Raw genomic sequence first — 22,591 nt, 5'->3', positions numbered from 1 at the left:
GTAATCATCCTTGACTCATCTTTCTCTCACACTGGACGTTAATTCACCAACCAATCGTATAGGTTCTTCCTTAAAATACTTCCAGAAGCCAAGCACTGCCCCACCTCCAGGGATGCCCTTATCATGTCTCACCGCAGTAACACCTCAGTTGGTCTCCCTGCTTCTGCCCTGTTCTCCCCGACTGTCTAACCTCAGCATAGCAGCCAGAGTGGACCAGTTAACGTCCGAGTTGACTGTGTCTGTCTTCTGCTTACAACCCTCCAAGGGTTCTCATCTTACTCAAAGGAAAAGCCAAAATCCCGACCTTAGCCCCCCGAGGGCCTAAGTAATCCCCCCTCTTGCCTCTCTCATTCCATTCCCACCCTGCCCACTCTGTTCCAGCCACACGGGCCCTCTGCGGGTCCTCAGAAGGCCAGGCATGCTCTTGGTCTCAAGACCTTTGTACCTGCTGTGCTGTCTGCCCCAAATGCTCACCCCACTGAGCTGCCCAGTCCTCCTCGTTCACAAATGCTTCTGAGAGCCCTTCCCTCACTCAGTGTCAATTGTCAATGCCAGCCCCTGTTCCCCAGCCCCCTTCCCTGCTTTATTTTTCTCCTTAGCCCTTATCACTGTCTCTCCCACTGTATATATATTTTTTATTATTAATTTTTAAAATATTTATTTATTTATTTGGTTGCACCAGGTCCTAGCTGCGGCAGGCAGCCTCCTTAGTTGTGGATTTTAGGCTCCTTAGTTGAGGCATGGATGTGGGATCTAGTTCCCTGACCAGGGATCGAACCCAGGCCCCCTGCATTGGGAGTGTGGCGTCTTAACCATTTTGCCGCCAGGGAAGTGCCTCCCACTGTATATTTTAATTATCTGTCTGTCTGTTTGTCTTTCCCACTAGGATGTAAGTTCCACACATTTTGCTGTTTTATTCGTTGCTATACCCCCAGTCTCCAGGATAGTTTTGGCACATAGTGGGTGCTCATCAATAGTCACTGGTTGAACGAAGGACATTTACAACTGAAGGAGCATGCCCCTCTTCTTCTGACCGCCAAGCCCTCCCCCACCCCCACCCCCCCACCCCCACCCCCCCACTCCCCTCCACCCACCCCCCCACCACCCATCAACCTGCTCAGAGGCCAGTGCAGAGCAGGCATTCAGGTGCTGTTGTGGGCCGGAGGGGCTTGTGACAAGAGCATCTCCCCCAGCTCCACTCCTTTTCAGAAGGTTGAGGACGGTGGTCCTCAGACCTGTGGGAGGCTGAGTGTGTAAATAGCCAGTGAGCTCCCTGCATTTCCATCCCAGGTACAGCCTTCTGGAAGTTAGGAGGGAATACTCTTTCCCGCCCCTTTGGGTGGGGAAAGAAGCCTTCCTGTGAAGGAGATTCAAATCAGAACTCCTGGGATGTTCCTGTTGGGTTTGGTCCTGGCGGTGACGGCGTTTGTTTTCCCCGGAGTCGTGTTCCTCTGGTTGCACAAAGCCTGGGAACAGTGAGGGCGTTAGGACCATGAGCAAGGCGCACGCCTGCGGCGTCTGGCGGAGCTTCTCGGGCCGGCTGAGCGGGGAGCTATGTGTGAAAGGAAATTAGGCTGCTGCCGGCTTCACATCTGTTGAGCTGACCCGACTTGCAGGGTCCAAAAGAGGACGGCTGTCAACTTTGCCAGACTGAGGACCCACCGGCTACCCCCAGACATCTCATAGCAGCCTGACAATTCGTGCAAGGGGGGGAAGCGAAACACGTGGGACTAGACCCCTGAGCAGAAAGGAATCATTATTTTTCCCAAAGAGGAAAAGGGCATCAAAGGGTTGGGGTGGCGGGAAGCGCAAACAGTTCAGTCTGAAGTCCCTGTGAACGGGCTTTTGGAAGGCAATTAAAGACGTCCGCTCAGAGAGGACCTGGGCTGGGACTTGGGTCCGTGGCTTTCTGATTGTAAGTGGAAGCCGGTCTTACACACGCTGCTGGCAAATGTCAGCCGGGGAAAAAAGGAGCAGGTTAAGTGACCGGCAAAAAAACCTTCCAGGTGGACCCAGGAAGCCAGGTTCTGCTGCCAGCTTGGAGGAAGCCGGAGCAGGAGGAAACAGTGAATTTGAACATGACCTGTTGCGTTTGGCAAGTTCCAGCCACATGCTGCTAAGGAAGCGATGCAGGCGTGGACCTTGCAGGCTGCAATTCCTGCTGCTGGGATGTGTGTTGCTGATGCTGGCCGTGCTGCACCCTCCCCTGCCTACCCTGCCCCAGGCTGTCCCAGCTCAGGTCGCCGAGCACGGCCCCGAAGCCGGGTACCGCCTGGACTTTGGGGAAAGTCCCCAGGAATTGGTGCTGGAGTCCAAGGACGAGGACCAAGAGTACGGCCGTCTGGAGGGCTTGCCGCCCTTCATCTCGCTGCGGGAGGATCAGCTCCTGGTGGCTGTGGCCTCTCCCAGGGCGAGAGGGAACCAGAGCCAGGGCAGGAGAGGTGGCAGCTACCAGCTCATCAAGCGGCTGAGCAGGAGGCCGGACGAGGACGCCCCAGAGAGGGACTGGGCGGCCGAGGAGGAGGATGCGGGGGCATCTGAAGAAGAGGCGCTGACCTCGCTCAGCCTGGAGGAGGCGCTCAGTGCCCGCATCCCCCTGCAGAGGGCGCTGCCGGAGGTACGGCATCCGCTGTAAGTAGGCCCTTGCTTCCCCTTCCCCCGTTCCCGGAGGGCAACCAGCAAACTCAGGGATGCAGACATTCTGCATTCTGCTTCCACTGCCTCGGGGCAGCGCTTCTCCACGTGTGGTCTCTGGACCAGCGGCGGCAGCAGCAGCATGCCCTGAGGACGTGTTAGAGATGCAGAGGCAGAAACCCTGGGTGGGGTCCAGCGATCTGTCTTTAACCAGCCCTCCAGGGGAGAACCACCGTCCTAGAGACAGAAAAGGAGGAACCCTTCCTTGTCCCTTCTCTTCCCGTCCTGGGTTCTAGCCCTTCTGTCTCTGTGGATTGTCAGGTCAAACAGCTTTATCTCTATAACCCAGAGGGGCCTAGAGTGGATGTTCTCCAAGACACTTTCAGTTCCAGCACATTTTAATAGTATGATTGTTGGGTTTACTTTTATTTTGGATGAAGGTAACAATGGCAGCTAACCTTTATGTGGCTCTTGCCATGTGCCTGACTTTAATCAAAGAGCTTTTCATGTATTGACTCAAAAATCCTTACAACTTATAATGATGGGTGCTAGCACTACAATCATGCCTATTTTATGCGTATGAAAATGAGGCACAGAGAAGCCAAGTGACTTACCCGCAGTCACACAGCTAGTAGGTGCCAAAGCAGGGATTTGCTCCAAATTGCCTGAGCCCCCCACTCTACGCCCCCTTCCTTAGTCAGCGAAACTAAGGGGACAGGTCCAGGACCCAGGATCTAGAACACTGCACTCAAGCAGCCTGACCTGGCAGGGTGCCCCCACCCCCAGGAGGCAAGCTGGGAAGTAGGATGACATAGGCTGTGGCCAGGGAAATGGTGGGCTCGTCCTGGACCCCCTGCCCTCCCCACCATTACCATAGTGGGTGCAGAGGAGGGGTCTGGTTACCAGCATCCAGGAGCAGTGCAGCTGGGTAGTTGGGTGACTAGGTCCCTTCCCTATAAGCACTGCTCTTCCCAGAGCCCAGAGTCTCCCGGGAAGCAAACCCATCCTCCAGCCCTCTGGGTGGGAGGACTGGAGTGAAGCAGCAGCTGGGAGCAGGACCACATACTTCTCAGACTCCTGATGGGGCTCCTCTGAACCTGGCCACTCAGCCTCTCGCCCTCAGGGGCGTGCAGATGCAGTCGCCTGGAGGGTGAAGCCTCCTTAGACTGTGTACCTCAGAGTCTCACTCATGTCACCAAAGCCCCGGCCCTGATGCTCCGACTCTAGGTCTTGGCTGAAACAGCTCTTTTCAGGCAACTCCCAGACCCATCCAGGCCCCGCCCCCTCATCACAGGTTTGTGCTGTCTGCAGCCTTAAATCGTAACACTCATGACAACCGAAGCTAAATGGTCATTGATGTATCAGTTTATTCAGTGCCTGCTTCCCTTGCCATGCAGTGAACCTGTAGTCTCAGCACACAGTAAAGAAACGATTGCTGAAAGAATCAATATATCATTTTCCAATTCTTTTGATACATCTTTTCATTGGCCTGGAGCAAGGATGTTTTACCAACCAGACACACGGCCTCGATCAAAAGTCTCTGGCTCCCAAAGCTGTGAGTGTGTGTGTGACTCTGTGTGTCCGCATCGTGCAAGTGTGGGTGCATTGTGTTGTGCGTGTGTCAAATGGATGCTGTGCATGTCTGTTGTGTGTAGTGCGTTAGTGGTGCCCGTGTGCCTGGTGCCTGTGTAGGCTGTGATGTGATGTGCACGGGTGCAAGCTGTGTGGTGTCTTTTCATGTGTGCATGTGTGTTGTTGATGTGTCAATGTTCATGTGTGTATGCATCGTGATGGCGTGACACGTGCACGTATCATGTATGTTGTGCACATGGCATTGTGCCTGTGTGTGTTGTTATGTGGTGCTTGGGCTGTATGTTTTTGTGGTACGTGTGTCATGACTGTGTGCACATGTGTGATATGTATGATATGCTTGTGTGTGTGGTGTGTTTTACCCATGCGTTGTGTGAGTGGTGTGAAGGGCATGGGTGTATTGTGTGTGTGTGGTTCATGTGTGTATGTTGTGTATGTTGTGCACGTGGCGTGATGGGCACGTGTGCATGTCTGCATGTGTGTGTGCTGTGATGTACGGCTTGTTTGGCATGTTTGTGTGGTCTGCGTACATGCATATTTGTTGTGAGTGTGCTGCACATGTGCATTGTGTGGTGTGTGCTCCGTGTGTTATAAATGTGTTGTGCAAGGGGTGCGTGGGGCTTGCAAGTGTGTTGTCTCTGTTATGCTTGTGGTGTGAAGTGCATGGGTGAGTGTTGTGTATGTGTGTGCATGTGTTGGTACACTGTGTCATGTGTGTGATGTGCACGTGTGTATGTGTGCATGCGCGTGTGTGCACCACTTCTGAGGGTGCCTCTTCCAGCCAGGGTGACCAGCTAGTCTCAGTTTGCCGGGACTTTCCCATCGCAGTAACCCCTCGGTCCCAGGCTAACCGGGCCGGTAGGTCCCCCGCCCACAGCTTGGCTCTGTCCGGCAGGATGTGGCGCTCTCTTCTGGCCGCATCCTGTCCCTGCAGCCTGTGTGCCCCGCCTGAGACCCCAGACTCCCCTCCCCCAGAAGCACACAGGCACTGGCGCCGCCCCTTCCTGGCAGGCTCCAGGATGCACAAGGGATTCTCTGCAAAGTAAGGCCACAACCCTCCCTCCAGGGTGCCAGGACTCTCCTTCTCCCATCACTCTATTTATTAAAAAAAAATTTTTTTTATTGGAGTATAATTGCTTTACGATGCTGTGTTTCTGCTGTACAGAAATCTGCTGTATGTATACATATATCCCCTCCCTCTTGGACCTCCCTCCCCCCCATCCCACCCATCTAGGTCATCACAGAGCACCGAGCTGAGCTTCCTGTGCTTTATAGCATGTTCCTGCTAGCTAGCTATTTTACGCATGGTAGTGTATATATTTCAATCCTAATCTCCCAATTCATCCCACCCTCCCCTTCCCCCCACCCCACCGTGTCCACATGTCCGTTCTCTACCTCTCCATCTCTATTCCTGCCCTACAAATAGGTTCATCTGTACCATTTTTCTAGATTTAAAACTGGGCCCAAATACAACCCATAAAAGAACAGCCATCTCTTAAGCACCTACCCTTTGTGTCTGAGGACACTCTTTATGCCCACCAGATTGCATAGAGCCTGTTTCTCAAATTTTAACATGTATGCATATCGCCCCAGGCATCTTGTGAAAATGCAGAGTATGCTGGTAGTTGGCCAGGGGTGCAGCCCCAGATGTGACATTTCTATCAGGTCCCAGCACTGATGGTCCAGAGACCACAGTTTTGAGCAGCAAGGGACTACGTCACTGGTTCCCAAACGTATGTGCATATTAGATTCCTGCAGATTGTTTGTTTAAAACGTAGATTTTTCAGACTCCATCGCTAGAGACTATCAGTGGCTCTGAGTTGGAACCCAGCGATCTGAATTTTTACAAGCTGATAGTAGACAGTTTGCGGAACCACTGGTATAGACGGTGAGTGGAGAGGTAGTACGGTTCTGGAAGTTTCCATGGAGGAGGTAGTTCTGGGATTGGAGAATAGAGAAGAGAGGCAGAAAGGAACACAGTCCCCTTCATGGCCCAGGGTTTTACACTTAAACACAAATGTCAGGTCAGCCGTAGCTGGCTGCACGCTACCTGCTTGTGCCAACTTATAACTTGTGTTTACGGTTTGGCCCGTGTTTCCCTGGTTTATATGCCTGCAACTGTGACTAAATCATACGCCATAGAACAGTGGACCTGGGGTTGAATTCTGGACACCACCCCTTACTGTGTGACCTTGTGTAATCACTCAACCTCTCTGAGCCTCGGTTTCTCCAACTGTAAAATGTCGATGAAAATAACACCCTTGCGTAGGGTTGTGGATCAAATGAGATGAAATGTGTGCTGATTCCCCCCCGCCAGCCTGCCCCCCCACCCCCCAGTGTTCAAATCCAAACAGAAGATGCCCTTATTGTAGTCTCTAGCATAGGACCTAGGAGTGAGTTGGAAAGAGGGAGGAAGATTGGAGCAGGCAGCTGTGGGCCTCACACCACTGTCTTTTCTCTGACCCATGAGTTATTTTCTGCCCCTCCAGCTGCTAAGTCATCACAAATTTGGCAGCACGTCGGAATTACCTGGGAAGTCCTAAGAAGGAATCCTGAGCGGGTCCCACTTTCAGGGATTCTTATTTAGTTGGTCTGGGGTGAGGCCTGGGTGTCCCCTGGTAGTTCCAACGTGCAGCCAGGGCTGAGAACCAGGGCTGCGAGGCACCAGGCGCTCACTCCCCCGCCAGTGGGGGGAGGTAGGAAGGAGCATCTCCTCCTCTGCTCACCCCCCACCCCCGACTCCTGCTCCAGAGGCCCCTTTGGCAGGAGCTTTGTTGTCAAGGAGGAGGGGTGCTGCAGTCCACAGGGTCAGGTCAGTTCCTGGTGGGCAGCGAGACACCCCAGGATGGCTTTGGCACCTGGGCTGCAAAAGAGAGGAGAGGCAGCTGACAGGGCATCATCAGTAAATCTGGGAGAGTGGGCATGCCCCTTGGGGAGGGGTTAGTAGCCTGGGGCAGAGACTGGGGGCTGGAGCCCAGCTCATCCCCCTCCATCAACGAGAGAGGGAAAACAACCCAGTATGTGTGGGACTTGGCCAGCCAGGTGTCGAAGGGAATCCACAAGCACCAAGCCCCCGAGTCCAGCATAGCCACGGCCGGGAGCGGCGCCTCCCTGGATCTCCACCCTGGACCCGGCCCCCACAGTGGGCTTGTGGTATAGACAGAGCTGAGTGTGACTCCTGGAGATCGAATGCACTTGTGGTGCCCAGTGCAGTGGGGTCTCGCCTTGCGCTTCGGGCCAGCCTCGGGGGTTAGATCAGAAGTGATCAACCTGCATCTTATCTTTTTTTAATTACTAGGGAAAGCTGGTGTTATTTACCGCAGTGCCACTCAAGGTGTGGGCCTCAGACCTGCAGCGTCAGAAATGCTGAGTCTCAGGCCCACTCAGCCCTACTGCTTGAAAAACTCTGTTTTTAACAAGATCCACAGGCGGTTTATGTCCGTGTTAAAGTTTGAGTAAGCTGATGAGGCCTACGGTTCACAGCCCTGCCTGCATGTGAGCGTTTTGTGAATCATCACGGCCAGGCTCCCCACCCGCAGACCAACCAAGCAAAATACAACTCACCGGGACTCGCTCTCTAAGTGATGCTTGTGTGCAGCCAGGCCGGGAGCTACTGATCTAGGTCCTCTTAGGTGAAAAGGAACAGAGACACTCATGTGACTGCAGGTGGCAGGGTTACTTGGAGTCTTCCCAGGGAAGTAAGGAGCAGGGACTGCCCGGGGAAGACTGCAGGCAGTGCAGGAAGGGGACTCACGGGTCACAGTGCTCCTGGGAATGTGCCTTCCTGATGTCCTCTGGCAGCTAGAGGCCCGGCACTCACTCCTGCTGCAACTTCCCTGTTGATGTCCTGCTGATGTCTTGTCCTCTACTCAAGCCGTCGTCTAGCACCCACCTGTGTCAGCATCACCCAGGAGCTTGCTCACTAGAGATGCAGACTCTCAGGCCCCACCCCAGACCTCCTGGACCCCAAATCTGCATTTATGGAGATACAGGGTGATGTGGGTGCCTGTTAAGATCTGAGAAGCGCCGGGCTACCTCTTGGCTTCTGATGCCTCATCGTTGGCTTACTGCCCTTTCTGTGACCTGCTACCAGCTGCTGACCCTCGCCGTGTGTCTGAATATCACCTTGAGACCAAGGATTGATCTGGGGCATCTGGCCATTCTTGGGGCAGCTGTCCCTGTTAGGTGGAGATCTTGCACCAGGAGCCTTCAGTGTTCAGACCAGAGACTCCTAGTCGGTACCCATCTTTAGTCCAGGGCTAGGGAGCCAGGATCAGAGCAAAGCCAAGGATGCCTGGAGTCCCTCAGAAGGAGGCTGGGAGACTTCAGAGGACTCCCACAAAGAGAAGGGGATTGCATGCACCTTGTGTGACTTGTCTCCACCGTGGCGAGTGACAGGCTGGCAGCCTCAGCCTCACCTACAGGCTCCAGCCCTTCCACATTTCTTTCTCATCTGTAAGCTCCTTTGTCCATCCTTCTAAGGCATCGTCCGCAGGCTGTGTCCCCAGCCGCTCTATCCCCAGGTCTGGCCTGGAAATTGGTGTCCCCAAGATGAACTCTACCAATTAGAGACACAATGGGCTGAACCTTGGGGTTTTCCCAGAATGCAGGAAATTGGTATTATTGTCCTGTGTCTACAGCCAGCCAGCCTATACAGCCCTTGAGAGCAAGAACAGTGTCCACCTTCATTCATTGAATAATTATTTGTTTAGCGACTATTAAAAGTGAGAAGGTGAGCAAGCCCCAGCCCCACCCCCAAAGAACTCAGGGTACACTGAGGTATGCAGACAAGTAACCAGCTGTTACATCGCTGGGCTCAGGGCTGAGACAGGGAAGCCCGTCTCAGTGGGGGGGCCTCTGCTGATTTGGTAGGAGCAGGGGGTCAGTCACTCCAAACCAGCTTTAGAAAACCCGGCAGAAACCTTTCTACTCTGGCCAGGCAAGGGAAGAGCAGGAGAGGGTTTGTGTCACAGCCAGGCCATCTGGTGCACTGCTGTGACTCATTCTCTTCAGAATCAGCCTCCACATGCATGTTCTGAGTTCACGGGGACCCTGGAGCTGCATGAAGTGAGGGCGTGCATCTGTGTGTAAACACAGACGCAGACTCTCCTGATCTTGGAGTGTGAAGACATAAAATTTGCACTCATTGAGCGGCTCTCCTGGGCCTGAATGATCCCTTTTAATCCAGGCAGCAGCCATGGGCTGGAGAAAGGTCTCAGACTCCCTGTGCTGGCTAATTAAGGGATATAAATAAATAACAGAGCCAAGATTCAAAGCCACATTGATTTGATTCCAAAGCCCTGGGTCTTTCCTTCCCCACCTGCTGCCACTCAGAAGATGGACAAATGAGGTCAGGGTGGGCTTTTGGACACTTGTGTGATGTATACAAACTGAGACAGTAAACTATTCACCAGGTGTATGGTTGAAGGACAAAGAAAATGCCTCCATTATTTAATAATGAAAGCATGCATTTCTTCCTGGATCCCTTCATGAGTACCTGGTGACATTTGGACACTGCTTCACAATGTACAAAAGCTGTTTCTCTGCCCCGCCTCATTCACACCCCCCAGCAAAGCCGTGGCACAGACAGAGCAGGAAAAACATCCCCACTGGACAGAAAGAACCCAGGTCGCCAGGGGAGGGAAGCGACTTGCCCAGGGCCCCTGCGTGGACCACTGACCTTTTGCTCTCTTGCTTGTTTACCTGCCTACTTTATTCCCTCAAAGGATTTGAAGATATATTAGGAAATAGAAAATTGCTATTAATATCATGTTTAGTCAAGATAAAGGGAAGTATACTTTAGAAAATCTTTCCTTCCTTTCCTGGTACAGGCCAAGCCCCTTCCCACCTCCAGGCCTTAGCAGAGGCTGTGACCTCTGCCAGGAACACCTCTCCTGACTCACACACCTTCTCTGACTGTGTCCCACCCACTCTCAGGTCCTGGCTTCAGTTGTTGAATAATTCTTCGGTTTTCTGTTTAATAGGATATAAACTCCATGATATCAGAGACTATCTGAGTTTGGGTTCCCCCAAAGCAGACCCTAAGGAAAAGAGTTGTTTTGCAGGTGATGCCCGGGAGCCCTGGTAGGGAACAGGGAGGGTGGAGCAGCCAATGAAAAGTGGGTTTGCAGGCAGTTACCTCTGCAGGCAGCTAGAGCTCAGCCCTGGGGGGAACCTGGGAGATAGCATCTCGTGGTTACCCGCCCCCACCCTTAGGGTCTGGGTTGCTGGATATTAATACAACAACTCATTTTAGTCACTGACTAAGGGCAGCTCCCAGGGGTGGAGGGAGGTTACGATCCACCTCTTCAGGCATCTGGTACTTAAGGAGAGCATCTCTGGCAGTCAGAGAAAACGCTCGGGCAATTGGAAGTCAGGCTGTGCTGTATTATATGATATCCCCGAGGGGATCCGGGCAGGGCACCACAGATTCTTCTTCAAGGATTTTATCTACTTAATTCATCTTCCAGTCCTCACACATAGTAGGTTGTCAGTCAATATCAGTTAAATGACTGGATGGAAAGATGGAAGATCAAGATCAAAGAGAAAATTAGAATGAAAATAAGCAACCAATGACTAAATATCCTACTTCCTTACTCTGAGCTTCCTGGCAGTGGAAGTGAAAAAGGAAACACGGTAAGTATCATGATCCTTGTTGCTCAGGAAGAGGAAACACACCACGTCCTCAGAGGAGGAAAAGCTTTTCCTGGCACTTCTATGTGACAAGAATTTCCCTCCAAAGTTTCATGGAGGGGATAGAAAGTGCTGGAGGAGACAATTCCCCTCCACAGGTGTTACAGAGACTGTAATGCAAAACAGGTGTCCTGAAATGCCCTCATGTACTGTTCTCTGATCAAAGCTGAGAGCATGATGTCAAGCAGAACTCCACAGAAGCAAATTTCTAAGGCAGCCAAGACAGTGGGATCAAAGTAAGTTGCTTTCTAAGGATTTTACTGAATCAGTGTAGACAGTCCAGAGCTTGTGATGAAACCAATGGATTGCATGTTCTTCAAAAAACACCCCCCTCATCACAGTCACTGTGATCTGGATATCAGAATCCAAGCCTTATGACTCTGAATCCAGAACATTCTGTTAGCACTTCAGTCCAAGATGGGGATATGTATATACTGGTCAAGAGCACAAGGTTTAGAGTCACACTGACCATCAGCAATTTGCTGTGCAACTTTAAGCAAGTCACTTAAGCTCTCTGGGCTCTAATTTCCTCATCTTTAAAACGGGACTGTGTATCCATTATCTAGTGCTGCATACACACGACCTCAAAATTTAGTGGCTTAAAAATTGGACATCATAAAATTTTTAAATTTTGTGCTTGAAGAAAGTGAAGACACAAGCCCAGAAATGGTAGAAAATATTTGCAAATCATGTATCTGATTAGGGATTTGTATCAGAATATATAAAGAACCCTTACAATAACAATAAAAAGATATCCAACTTAAAAATAGGCAAAGGATTAGAATAGACATTTCTCCAAAGAATACATAGAAAATAGCCAAAAAGCACATGAAATGATGCTTAAATCTTTAGTCAGTAGGGAAATGCAAATCAAAATCACAGTGAGGTACCATTTCACCCACACTGGAATGGCTAATAAAAACCCCAGATAATAACAAGTGTTGACAGGGATGTGAAGAAGTTGTTGGTGGAATGTAGAATGGTGCAGCTGCTTTGGAAAACAGTTTGGCAGTTCCTCAAAATATTAAACATAGATTTACCACATGACTTGGCAATGCCAGTCCTAGCTCTATACCCAAGAGAATTGAAAACATATGTTCACACAAAAACTTATACATGAATGTTCACAGCAGCATTACTCATAATAGCCAAAAATGGAAATACTTAAATGTCCGTCAACTGATGAATGGATAAATAAAATACGGTCTATTCAAACAATGGAACATTATTCATCAGTAAAGAGGAATGAAGTACTGATACATGCTTCAACATGATGAACCTTGAAAACATTATATTAAGTGAAAGAAGCCAGACACAAAAGGCTGCATGTTATATGATTCCATTTATATGAAGTTTATAATCTTTAAGTAGTCCTCTAAAATAACTCTACTTCTTATTCTCATTTTACAGATGAAGAAACTGAGGCCTAGAGAGGTATTCAGGCCCTTGGGAGGCTTGCAAGAAATAATAATAACTAGCATGTATTGAGCTGTTACTTATGAGTAAGGCACTGCTCTAAGTATTTTGTATGAATTAACTCATTTGATCCTTCCAACAAACCCATTTTACAGATGAAAAATACTGAGGTTAAGTAAAATGCATGCTCAAAAAGGACTTACTGGAATCAAAAGTATTTCGAAAAATAACAACTGATTACTACACATGTGACTGGTTCTGGGGATCTGGAAATTGTTGAAAGGAAAGATGGTTATCAGAGAGCTTATGTCGCTTGTCCAAGTCTCGCAAGGACAGATCCAGGATTTGAACTCAATGCCAAAGCTTGATTACACATACGGACTCTTCCTAAGATGCCCTGAACTGTCACGGTGTTTGAGCTCTCAGGGTATCACATGCCACACACCCCTTCTCCACGCTGTGCTACCACATGGGCCCGTCTGCCCATCCCTACGAGACCCAGTGCTGATGACCACGGCCTGATGACCACGGACCGCAGAAGCCCAGGCATGTATCCAGAGCCCTTCCTTCCACGGGGGTCTACACAGCCTGCCCTGCCCACAGGCCCTTGCGCCTGCTCACCCCGCCCCCCAGAAACAAAAGAATCAATCCTGGTTCCTCTGAAGAGCATTTCCCTGGCCCCGAGACACAGGCCTCGCCACACCTCTGTTGATGATACTTAGCGCCGCTCTCAGACCACGGTGCGAGCACTGGCCTTCCCGCAGGAGCCCACAGCGCTCAGCCCTGAAAGGCCACGGTACCGCCACGGCTATTTCCAGTTCACGGCTCCGGGCAGCTCTGCGGTTGCCTGAAGAGGTGTTCCAGCGCCACCTGTTTATGTCTTGGAGGCCGTGTGAGCATGTTTCCACGGGGCAGGTGAAGGGTCCTCTTGGAGCTGGTGCCAGGACACCTGCCTCCGCGGCTCAGGGAGGTACTGCCCTTGGCCCTGGAAGAGCTTCTAGAAGCCCATTTGCCTTTCAAAGTCCTCTCAGCCTATTGAGCTCATCCCAGGCTTGCCTGTCATCTCTTCACCCACCTCTCTCACCAGGAAGAGAGAACACAGTTCTATCTATGCATAAAACCTAGAAAACCCTAGTGGAGGGAGAGGAGGGGAGTCCTCTGAGATTCCCTTTGAAACCCCTGCTCCCCTGGTTTGTCCTCTTCCCTTCCCCCTCTCCTATGCAAAGAAGAGCCAGGAACACAGAATTTCAAGGCTGGAAGAGCCTTCTTGATCCATCCTGTAGTGATAATACATCCTCTGATCATGGCAGCGAATACTTACACAGCGCTCAGTGCCAGCACCATTCTTAGTGCTTCGTGAAAAAGCCATCTCATCTTCACAGCAGCCCTGCAACACGGGGACTACCGTCACCCGCCTGCAGACACCGAGGCCCCAGGAAGCCACGTTACTTGTCCAGGGTCGTCTGCACAGCTAGAAAGTAGCAGGGCTCCCGCGTCCACAGCTGAATCATCTCTGCAGGGAACGTCCTGTGAGGCCAAGGAGAGAAAGTCGGTTGCCCCGGGTCCCCAGCTCTGTAGCCCGGCAGGAAGCTCCCGCGTCTCCTGACTTGAGGAGCGTTAAATATTGAGTATATTACCCAAAGAAACTCAGCGAGTAGCAGGGGAGAGATTCAAATCAAAAGTTGTCTGATTCCGAAGTCCAAGCTCTTTTGACCACCATTCTACAAGGACACATGCGTGCACACAGACAAAGACACACAGACACAGAAGTGTTGTTTCCTGTCCACATATTCTATAGATTGGGGTGGAGAAGGGGCCAGGCCCCAGGGAAGGTATGGCTGTGTTCTGCCCTGAGGTGATGAACTTCAGTCCCTCTGAATCTGCACCCATGGGCATCCCATCTGCAGGCCTCCCTGTCCCCCAACTCTCCTGTCTGACATGGAAAACAGCCAGCCTCCGAGCAATCGCCCAAGTAACGTTTTTGGGTTTTCTGTACTCACTGAGTCCACTGAGGCAAGGTATCTTTTCAACAGCCACTGGAGGTCCCCATCTCTAGAACCCCTGGATCTGCCAATATGTACAACCACACAGGAAATGGAGAACACACAAAGGAAAATTTGAACCTGTTTGTTTGTGAGCAGATCTAGAGCAGTTCTGGGGGCAGAGTGAAACTTCTCGAACTCGGATAGACTGCAGGAGGAAAGCTCCACCAGGGCCTGGAGTGAGAGGAGGGGCTGTGGGGTGGGAGAGAGGGAGGGTAGAGAGGGTCGAAGACTCAGCCGAGAGTGCAGCATGCGCTGGGGCCTCTCCGTTATCGTCGCAAAACTTCATGGGAACTGGTTCCACCTTGGATGTGTTATTTGACCATCCCTGAAATCAAGCTGTAAAGGTTCATGTATAGTATAGTTCATTATTTTATTCATCTTAGGGATGCTTCTAAGAACACTGTCATCTCTTGAGGGACTTCTTTCTGAAGTCCATAGGAATTTCTTTTAGAAATTAATGCCAGGTATAAAAACTAGTAAAATCTAAATGAGATCTGTATTGGAGTTAATAGTATTGAACCATGTCAGGTTCCTGGTTTGGATCATTGTGGATCACTCGGCGAAGCTGGGTGAAGATAACACGGGAACTCTCTGTACTATTTTTGCAACTTCTTTTGAGTCTTAAATGATTTCAAATGAAAAAGTTATAAATTGTAAAAAAAAAAAACAGTCTAGAAAGAACATTGCTTCCCCTAAAATATCTGGTATGTAACTTTTCTGATGGTAATAATTCTATTGCAGAATAAACCTCCCATTTTATTTTGGCTACCAGGAAGCTCAGAGTCAAATTTTAAATTCTCTCTAGAAATACCAAGGCCCTTTTGACCTATGAATGTATGTTCTTTCTCCAGATGTTGACTTTCTACTTGTCAGCTAAAGAAAAATGCACAACCTAAGAGTTGCCAGTTATGTTTTATTTGGGAACCTTACTGAGGACCATAGCCTGGGAGACAGGCTCTCAAATAGCTCTGAGAAACTGCTCCAAAGAGGTAGGGGAGGATATATAGGAGGTTTTGCTGAAAACAAACAAACAAACAAACCATGGAGTTGAACGTCAAAAGATAACTGCTAATCACAAAACACAGATATCTCAAGTTAATGATTTTAGTGCTTTTCTACATAAGGGAAGATGCAAAAGTCTGGGCTCATTGAAATTATTCCTTAGATAAGTATCTTAAGTATCCTCTTTTTCTGCATCCTGAATCCCCTCAGGGTGCATTGTGGGTGAGGGATGCACTGGCTGTTGGCTTGATGGCTACAACATTCTTTTCTTTTTACTGGAATGGCAGGTGACATTCTTTGTCCACACACTCTTACTTCTATTTCCCTACTCTTGACTTTTCAGCCTTATTTTTTCTTTTACCATTATTTTATGGTACATATTTCTTGAGAGTGACTTTAAATACTTTATGAAAAGAAATAGTGTATAAATACAGAAACAATAAGACAATTGTCACAGCTACCTTATGAGATGTTCATGTGCTTTTTTGTTTAATTGTCTAAGATTTCTGTTTTACCATTAAGTTAAAGCACTTACCTAGTATCAATCCCCCACCACATAGGATTTTGCCCAGAAAGTCACGGGCAGTTTTCCAGAGTGTTGAGAGCTCCAGCTTTGGCTGGGACGCACCCGGCAGAGGGATGTCCAGCTGGTGAGAAGCTCGGGCTGACCCTTCAGGTGGCATCTCCCCCGAGCAGGGCCAGCCTCCTCTGATCATCCCTCTGTGTGAAGTCCCACCAGCACAGATGCCTTTAGATGCTGGAAGTTTGAGGTCCTCGAGACAACCCCAATTCAAATGCAAATACTCCTCTGAGGAGGGACCAGTGGTTTCAGCAGCTGCAACCTAGAAAGGAGCACTCTGGAAGTGCATTTTAGGAAAGTGCCTTTTGTGGACAATGTGAGCCACACACTGCTCCATGGATCAGATTGCTATTAGAATTCATTCCACTGTGGATTCGCTCAGAACTCTCAACAGACCCCATGCACAAAAAATATAGAGCATCCCATTCACCTGGAGAGGAAAGTGGGACCTGACAGCCTCCGGGCAGAGGCCACACCACGCCCCACACCGCCCCACAGGTTAAAAGATAAAAGATAAAGAGAGGATTCTAAAGGCAGCAAGAGAAAAACAAAGAGTTCCTTACAAGGGAACCCCCATAAGACTGTCAGTTGATTTCTCTACAGGAACGTTGCAGGCCAGAAGGGAATGGCAAGATACATTCAGAGTCCTCAAAGGGAAAAATCTGCAACCTAGGATACTCTTCCCAGCAATATTATCATTTAGAATTGAAAGAGAGAGAAAGAATTTCTCAGGCAAGCAAAAACTAAAAGAATACAGCAATACTAAACCTATCCTAAAGGAAATACCGAAAGGTCTTCTCTAAATAGAAAAGAAGTAAGAATCTATAGGAAAGAGAAAATCACAGTTGGAAAGTAAATCATTTAAATAAACCAGTACACAGATTTTTTAAAAATTAAAAATTTTCTGTTAAAGCGATCGTAACCACAATGAACGGCAAAAGAATGAAAATGAAGATGTAAAATCATAAAATCATCAAAATCATAAAATATGAAGGAGGAGAGTAAAGAAATATAGATTTTTTTTCTAGAATGTGTTTGAGTCTATATGACTACCAGTCTAAACCAATTAGATATAGGAAGATGAGTTAACATACTTGAAAAACAGGGTAACCACAAATCAAAAATATACAATAGAGTCACAAAAACCAAAAAGAAAAGAACATAAGCATAATACAAAGAAAATCATCAAACTAGAAAAGGAAAAAGAAAAAGAAAGGGACAAAGAAGGAATTTAAAATCAATGGGAAAACAAGGTTAAAATTGGCAATAAATACATATCTATGAATAATTACCTTAAATGTCAATGGATTAAATGCTCCAATCAAAAGACACAGAGTCGGGCTTCCCTGGTGGCGCAGTGGTTGAGAGTCTGCCTGCTAATGCAGGGGACACGGGTTCGAGCCCTGGTCTGGGAAGATCCCACATGCCGCGGAGCAACTGGGCCCTTGAGCCACAACTACTGAGTCTGCGCATCTGGAGCCTGTGCTCTGCAACAAGAGAGGCCGCGATAGTGAGAGGCCTGTGCACCACGATGAAGAGTGGCCCCCGCTTGCCACAACTAGAGAAAGCCCTCGCACAGAAACGAAGACCCAACACAGCAAAAATAAATTAAAAAAAAAAAAAAAGACACAGACTCGAAAAAGAAAAAGACACAGAGTGGCAGATTGGATTACAAAAAAAAAAATCTACAGTATGCTGCCTACAAGAGACCCACTTTAGGGCAAAGGACATGCATAGATTGAAATATTGATTAACACGTATTATGTGTCAGATGTTGTACTAGATTATAGGAATACAAAAATAAAGAAAATAGTGTCCCTACTCCTAAACTGATGATCTCTCATGTTCACAGGACACTTACTATGTACCTCGTCCTGTTTAAGCCTCACAACAGCTCTAAGAGGTTGGTAATATTGTCATTCATTCCCACTTTACAGATTAGGACAGTCATCTGCTGAGAATGGTGGTAATACCTCTCAACTGCTATGAGAGAGGCACGGGTTAACACTGTAAAGAAGCTCTCGGAGCCTGAGTCCTGGGAGATAGTGGACAGCACTTCTGTCAGGGTGTAATTGGTTCTATTTATGTGGAAATTCTGAGAAAACCCAGAGAGAGCTGGTGAGTTGGGAGGAGAGCCATCGGCTGAAGAAGCCCCAGCCAGGGCCTGCCCGTCCTCTCAGCGCCCTGCTTCTCTTCCCTGCAGGTGTCTGCAGCAGCATCCCAGAGACAGCCTGCCCACAGCCAGCATCATCCTCTGTTTCCACGATGAGACCTGGTCCACCCTCCTGAGAACTGTGCATAGCATCCTGGACACAGCGCCCAGGGCCTACCTGAAGGAGATCATCCTGGTGGACGACCTCAGCCAGCAAGGTGCCCGTGGGCTTCCTCCAGGCTCCCTGGGGAGGGCCTGGACCCTGGGGGGTTCCCGTGCACAGACTGGGGTTTGGAACCTGTGCAAGCAAGGTTCCCCAAAGCAGACCTGCAGATGGGATGCAGCCGCAGGTAACTCATTAGTGAAGGGCCCCGGGGGCACTGCTTCTCTGTGAATACCAAAGACGTATTCTGCTGGTTGAATCTGCAGATGCAGAACCCTCAGATACAAAGGGCCGACTACACTGTCCTTTTAAATAAGGCACTTGAACATCTGCAGATTTTGGTATCTACGGGGGGTCCTGGAACCAATCCCCTCACCCAGATACTGGTTCTTCCCATCTCCACTAGTTTGCTTATCTGGGGGTACTCAGCATGCCCATACACATAGCGTTTCTGATCTTGAAAACAAAGCCTAACAAGCTTGTCTCATCCTGTCAACTCTATAGATTGTCATTCCTAAAAGAACGTTTAGACTTTTGGTATCAATTTCTTACCTCCCTTTTTCTCTTCGACCCACTGCATTGCCCAGTCACCGCTACCACTGCAGTGAGACCGCTTTGGCCAGTGCCACCAATGACCTACTGGCAGTCACATGAAATGGACGCTCTGTCTTTGACTTCCTTGACCACTGTGTCTTAGGTCAGGTACCCTAGAAGCAGAGCCTGAGATGGAGCATCATGTACATGTGATTTGGCGGGGGCGGTGCCCTCAGGGGAACACTGTAGGGGAGTGGGGAAAGCAGGAGAGGCAGAGGAAGGAGCTGAACTTAGATGTGGTGTCAGACGAAGTTCAGCCACAGCCTGATCCCAGGGGGAGTTCTGCAGTGTAAACTGCACCTCAGCATCTGTCTTGCCTTGAGGCAAGGGAGCGGGCCTGGTACCCCGGCAACGGCGGGTCATTGACTCTGGCACCTGGGGTGAGGGGCATCATTCTGCATGACTCCCTGCCACTTGCAGGACAGGTGGTTCCAATACTCTAGGGCACATCTTCAGGGAAGGCTGCTGATTGCCGTTAGCAGCCAACCCACAACAGCTGGGCACATGCAAAGTAAACCAAATCAGTAAAAGGGGTCTCAGGGCTTCTGAGTAGGGCACCAGCAGTATCTGCTTCAACCTCATTGCTGCATTTAGAGAATGTGAACGAGTTCTCTCCTCTCTTAGTTTTACGACACCATTCCTTTTGGTGTTTACTGGGGAGAATCCTGACCCACCGAAACTAATGAAGCATTTTACACCTTAACAACTACCACCATGTACGCGCTGCTCGGGACTCTTGTGCTCACCACTGCTCCCAAGATAGACCTGTTGACAATGATCCTAGTGAGGGTCATCACAATCTCACAGGCTGTGGCATCTGTGACCCCACTGTCCCGTTGATTCCAGGACAGCTCAAGTCGGCTCTCAGCGAGTATGTGGCCCAGCTGGAGGGGGTGAAGCTGCTCAGGAGCAACAGGAGGCTGGGCACTGCCAGGGCCCGGATGCTGGGGGCCACCAGGGCCACCGGGGACGTGCTGGTCTTCATGGACGCCCACTGCGAGTGCCACCCGGGCTGGCTGGAGCCCCTCCTGGCCAGAATAGCTGGTGACAGGTAACTCACCCCCGGGGGCTGCAGAGCGGGAGGTGGGAGACGGGGAAACAGTCCACAGCCTCCGCCACTCAGAGAACACCCACCCACCACTGCCTGTGCTGACCGCCAGCTCTAGTGCCCAAGCCAAGGAGTAAGAGTCATGGCCAGAGAAAAAGGAAAATTTCCAAGGGGAAATGAGCAGCACCCTCTTAGAGGTATTCCTGGCTCCAGAGGCTGTCAAGAGGCTCAAGAGCTGTTTCCCACTTGAAGACTGGTCTGGGCTCCTGTCTTAGGAACACCTAGCTCTTAAGGTTACCTAGTTCTCAGCCGGGGCTGGGCCTGCTCCATAGGGAGAAGCAAGGTGGGGCAGGGAACAGAACACCTCCATTCGGGGGCATAAATGATGGAAGGCAGTCTGAGGAGTTGTGTGTGTGTGTGTGTGTGTGTGTGTGTGTGTGTGTGTGTTGAAGAGGGGATCAAGATGCCTCCAGCCCTGCAAAGGCAGCAGCCTTCCTCCTGTCGGATGCCCACAGGAAACTCTCCAGCCTCCATCCTTCTCCACTCCCCTCAGCAGGCAGAGTCCTGGAAGGGCCAGCGTCAGTCTTGGGGTCGCACCTGAGCAGCAGAGCTCTGGGAAGAGGGAATTCAGAGCTTTTTGCTTCTCAGTATAAGATACTTCTCACAAACACGGAGAATTTGCGTGAACTTCCAAAATGACTTTATACATCGTAGAGCTGGAGGAACATCCAGGCCTGGGGAAAATAAAGAGGGGTGAGATGAACTAGGGTTCATTCTTCCTTGTGGTAAAAAGTTTGGTTGGTAAGTTTGCAACTGCAGGTAGCTTTTGGCTCTCTGGACAGTGGTGCCTTGGTTGACCTCACATATTTCAGTTAGCTGGTGTTTGTTGGTGGCTCCATTGAAACCCAAACGCTTGACCTCCTGGAGCTTAGAAACGCTTAAGAGAGGATCCATCTTGTGTCTGCCTGAGAGTTAAAACTCAGTTCACAAGTGACAGGATGATGGAGTGAGCCCTCTCCTAGCTCCTTCCAAGTCAGAACGGGAAGCTTTGCTATTTTGTTTTAAGTGAAGTCCAAGAACACCAGCTACATCTGTAGATTTGAAACACAAAGCTAAATATGTTATTTTTTTTTAACCACCTTTTTTCGAGTCCCTAGACTGTAGTTACTTCCTAATTCAGCCCTGGTTGGGCAGCCGCTATGGTCCATGGGAATGAAAACCAAAACAAGGAAACATCTTTCACTTCATTCATTGACATTTTATTCTTTATCTCTATTCAAAATGTACTCAAAGAGGCTTATGATGAATCACTTATGTATCTGGCTAAAATAGAAGGGAAAGGAGATTTCAGAAAGGAAACGATAGTGTTAGAAATCAGGGATAGGGACTTCCCTGGTGGCTCAGTGGTTAAGAACCCACCTGCCAATGCAGGGACACGGGTTCGAGCCCGGGTCTGGGAAGATCCCACATGTTGTGGGGTAACTAAGCCCGTGTGCCACAACTACTGAGCCTGTGCTCTAGAGACAACGAGCCACAGCTACCAAGCCCGCGCGCCACAACTACTGAAGCCCGCACGCCTAGAGCCCGTGCTCCGCAACAAGAGAAGCCACCGCAATGAGAAGCCTGCGCACTGCAACGAAGGGTAGCCCCTGCTCACCCCAACTAGAGAAAGCCCGTGCGCAGCAACAAAGACCCAACACAGCCAAAAATAAATAAATAATTTATTTTAAAAAAATACAGGGAAATCTGGCAAATTTAAGTTTAAAAAGAAAAGAAAGAAATCGGGGATAATACAGTTATTAGAAGTGAGCTTTACGTAGGACTGAGCCTCCAGCAAGACAGAGTAAAAAGAGAAATTTGATGAATTTTAGGGTTTTCTGATGAAAAGGGATGTACACCTTTTATCAAGAAGGACACAGCTCAAAGGTCTGGGACGAATTGATTGTGTGGACGCTTGAATGCAGTTTCCTTTCTTGTCCTGTTACCATTACTAAGATGGCACAGACTTGATGGGGTTCTTTAGAATTCAGTCACACAGCTTCCCTGGCTCTTGATTCTGAAATTCCACAAAGTGCTTTGCCAGTGGCCAAATACATCTCGATTGCTCAGCTTATTCCACAGTAAGCGGAGACTTGGGAGGGTGCCCTCCTTCCTTCCTTGACCTTGCTTCTCACTTTTCTTAGGTCAATGCGAGGTGCCCCAAAATAGTGGAGGCCAGAGAGATTAAGTTCCCCTTACCTTCCAGAGGGAATGATGTGAAAAGCGCAGGAAAAGCATATCAAGATCCTTGCTGTAAATATAAACCCCATGACTCTTCATGCTGACGCCAGTCACTTGAGGCCACAGATTAAAGCAGATCATTGAATCCCAGGACCACCCTGGCCCTCTGCATAAGGGCTGGGCTCGTGCCAGCCCTGGCTGTCTCTGAGGTGGATGGAAATTGATGGGAGTATGAACAGCATGGCTGGCATCTCTTTTCCAGGAATCTTCCTTTTCTTAGACTGGTAACTTCCAGCACCCCTGAGTTCAGGCCTGATTCATTGCATGGTACGGATTTTAGAAGAAACTATTGTGAGAGGCCAGAAAAAAAATGTGAGTGAGATACTGACTAGGTAGAGGGCAGCTCCTGCTACACCTAAGTGATTACTTGTTTAATTAAGAGGCAGAGTTTCCA

General features: G+C 49.5%; 1 protein-coding gene across 1 annotated transcript in view; it reads left to right on the top strand.

Moving 5' to 3' along the window:
- Positions 1–1,375: 1,375 nt before the first annotated feature.
- The window catches only part of GALNT15 (polypeptide N-acetylgalactosaminyltransferase 15), a 34,827-nt gene continuing 13,611 nt past the window's right edge, over positions 1,376–22,591 (top strand). Inside the window, exons 1-3 of the mRNA XM_082625409.1 lie at positions 1,376–2,631; positions 18,164–18,330; positions 19,716–19,920. Coding sequence (XP_082481535.1) covers positions 1,952–2,631; positions 18,164–18,330; positions 19,716–19,920 — 1,052 coding nt within the window. The 5' untranslated portion in view covers positions 1,376–1,951. The remainder of the gene's footprint in view (positions 2,632–18,163; positions 18,331–19,715; positions 19,921–22,591) is intronic.

Source organism: Mesoplodon mirus (genome assembly GCF_964341445.2).
Source record: "Mesoplodon mirus genome assembly, chromosome: 6".
In the NCBI taxonomy this organism is placed as follows: Eukaryota; Metazoa; Chordata; class Mammalia; order Artiodactyla; family Ziphiidae; genus Mesoplodon; species Mesoplodon mirus.
This window is presented reverse-complemented; position numbering and strand designations above follow the sequence as displayed.